Source organism: Echinops telfairi, unplaced genomic scaffold, assembly GCF_000313985.2.
Source record: "Echinops telfairi isolate 266 unplaced genomic scaffold, ASM31398v2 ScPeMD7_7458;HRSCAF=8496, whole genome shotgun sequence".
NCBI lineage: Eukaryota > Metazoa > Chordata > Mammalia > Afrosoricida > Tenrecidae > Echinops > Echinops telfairi.
This window is the reverse complement of record NW_022111358.1, coordinates 45370167-45373208: the sequence shown is the minus strand read 5'-3', so window position 1 is coordinate 45373208 and position 3042 is coordinate 45370167. Positions and strand designations below refer to the sequence as shown.

Below are 3042 nucleotides of genomic sequence, written 5' to 3'. Positions count from 1 at the left end.
CTCACCTACAGAGGGGCCTCTGGTGAGGAGTTTCTCCCTCCCCTGGGCCTAGTTGTCCTGAAACACCCTAGCGCAGTGGCCTGCCCCTCCAGACTAGAGGCTGGGTGCTGGAGATACGGGTGAGGGTAGGGGGGCATCCCAGGTGGGATGGGGGTGGGGCACCCTGGGTGGGAAGGTACAAGTGGTGGCTGGTCCCTGCCTGCAGTTCCAGCGGCCTCAAGACCAGTACCCGCCCTTCCGCTTCGGCACCGTGCCCAACGGTAGCACCGAGCGCAACATCCGCAGTAACTACCGCGACATGCACGCCCACATGGTCAGGTTCAACCAGCGCTCCGTGGAGGACGCGCTCACCAGCCTCAAGATGGGGTGGGCCCCGTCCCCTGCCCCCCACCCCCTGCCCTCTGCCTACCATCCTACTCCTGCGTCCCCTCTCCCAGTGACTAGCCTCAGCCCCGTCCCAGAGACCCTGTCGTGGGCCAACCCTGGTGGACGCCTAGGGCTGGGGTAGGAGGGTCCTGAAGGAGGGCAGGCTTTGGGGCAGGGTGGGGCTGGCCCCGCCCCGCCCGGCTCAGGCCTCACCCCGGCCCCGCCCAGGAGCCGGGCTCCGCCTTCCTGCAGCTGGGCGTGTCGCTGGAGCAGCAGCTGCAGGTGCTGTTCAAGGTGCTGGAGGAGTACAACTGGAGCGCCTTCGCCGTCATCACCAGCCAGCACCCCGGCCACGCGCTCTTCCTCGAGGGCGTGCGTGCCATTGCGGACGCCGGCCACCTGGGCTGGCGGCTGCTGGACGTGCTGACGCTGGAGCTGGGCCCGGGCGGGCAGCGCGCGCGCATCCAGCGGCTGCTGCGCCAGCTCGACGCGCCGGTGCTGGTGGCCTACTGCTCGAGCGACGAGGCCCAAGTGCTTTTCGCCGAGGCGGCGCGCGCCGGCCTGGTGGGGCCGGGCCACGTGTGGCTAGTCCCCAACCTGGCGCTGGGCAGCACCGACGCGCCACCCGCCACCTTCCCCGTGGGTCTCATCAGCGTCGTCACCGAGAGCTGGCGCCTCAGCCTGCGCCAGAAGGTCCGCGACGGCGTGGCCATCCTAGCCCTGGGCGCACACAGCTACCGACGCCAGCATGGCACCCTGCCCGCCACCGCCGCTGGGGACTGCCGCGGCCACCCGGGGCCGCTTAGCCCTGCCCGGGAGGCCTTCTACAGGTGGGCACCTGCCCAGGGTGGGGTGGGAGCGCTTCATGGACCCAGAGGGCAGTGAGCTTGGGCCCCGGGAGTCAGACCCCCTGGCAGCTGTGTGTCCTGGGTCAGCTCACCTCCCTCTCTGGTCTGCTTCCTCCTTGACCTTGACAGTGGGCGTGGGGCTTGGTGGGATTACTCGAGGGAAAACCCTCTGCAGTATGAACAGGGTGGTGTTGGTGGTGGGGAGACAGAGCCTAGTGCAGGGCCACTGGCCACCCTGCTTCTCTCCTGCTGACAGGCACCTGCTGAATGTCACCTGGGAGAGCCGGGACTTCTCCTTCAGCCCTGGTGGGTACCTGGTCCAGCCCACCATGGTTGTGATCGCTCTCAACCGGCACCGCCTCTGGGAGATGGTGAGAAGGGGCCCCTGATCCCCAGCCCCTCTCACCCACAGCCAGCCGGGAGCCACTGCGGCCTGCCTTCTGCTAGCTCCCCAGCCTTCAGGTCTCAGCTGAAACTTCTCCTCTGGGAAGCCCTTTTGGCCCCCAGGATGGGTGGGGCTGCTCCCGGCTCCTGTAACTCCCTGCCCCCTTTTACTACAGAACGGGCACCCAACACCTTCATCCCACAGTCCCACTCCCCGGGGAGTAACTCCTGTGGGATGTGCACAATAGAAATCTGGCCGACTGGAGCTGGTGTGGGAATGTGCGCAAAGCACTCTGGGACTAGAAAGGAGCCCACGTGTCCGCCCTCCTGGGCCCTGGGGGCGTGGCATATGGGCTTGCAGTTAGACACAAGGCTGGCAGGTCAAGCCCACAATGGCTCAGCAGGAAGAAGATGGGCCCTCTACTTCCATAAAGATTCTCCAGAACCTTCTTTGATTCGCAGTCAACCATTGACCCCTGTGCCACCAGGGAGCTAAGGCCCAAACCAAACACTGGCATCGAGTCCTTGCCGGCTCACAGTGACCCGAGAGGACAGGGCAGAGCTGCCTGCTGCGGCGGGTTTCCGAGGCTATAGAGGAGAAAGCCTCGTCTTTCTTCGGACTAGTGAGCGGCTAGTGGTTTCAAACTTCTGACCTTGCGGTTAGCAGCTCGCCACATAACCACTATGCCACCAGGGCTCCTCTGAGAAGCCCGTGTAGTCGCTATGAGTCGGAATCAACTGCATGACACCGACTACAAACAAAGGAAGAAGCTAGGGCAGGCTTCCGGAGAGGGGCCAGCAGTGCTGGACTTGCAGGGTTGAGTAGGAGCTCGCCAAGAGGTCGCACCAGCCTGGTGCAGACAGCCTGGTATAAGAGAGGGCCCTTATAGGAGCGATGGTAGGTCCTTGGGGATGTGGAGATGGAGGAAAATGGGGGGGCGTGTCATGTGGAGGAAGTGTGAAACACTGAGGCCTGGATACCTACGATCCCGATCCCGGTAGTTGCAGGTGCGGCAGGTTCAGGTGTGGGCCTTTTCCACCTGCTCCCACCCTGGTCCTGCTGGCAGGCCCTATGCAGCCCTAGGTGAGGGAAGCCCCACCCAGAGGCCCCCCTGGGGGTGGGGCGGGGCTGGAACCCAGGGGCTGAGGCCACTCACCCTCCGCAGGTGGGGCGCTGGGAGCGCGGTGTCCTGCACATGAAGTACCCGGTGTGGCCTCGCTACAGCGCCTCCCTGCAGCCCGTGGTGGACAGCCGGCACCTGACGGTGGCCACACTGGAGGAGCGCCCCTTTGTCATCGTGGAGAGCCCCGACGCGGGCACAGGTGGCTGCGTCCCCAACACTGTGCCCTGCCGAAGACAGAGCAACCGCACCTTCAGGTCCGCACTCAGAGGCCGGGTGCTGCCGTGTGCGTGGGTAGCAGCCGTGGACTCTGGCTTATGCTG

At 65.4% G+C, this 3042-nt stretch overlaps 1 protein-coding gene across 1 annotated transcript in view; it reads left to right on the top strand.

The window, feature by feature from the left end:
* Positions 1-3042, top strand: part of GRIN2C (glutamate ionotropic receptor NMDA type subunit 2C) — a 13423-nt gene that overhangs the window by 3654 nt on the left and 6727 nt on the right. Inside the window, exons 2-4 of the mRNA XM_004709156.2 lie at positions 595-1196; positions 1471-1585; positions 2765-2976. Of these exons, the coding sequence (XP_004709213.1) occupies positions 595-1196; positions 1471-1585; positions 2765-2976 (929 nt within the window). The remainder of the gene's footprint in view (positions 1-594; positions 1197-1470; positions 1586-2764; positions 2977-3042) is intronic.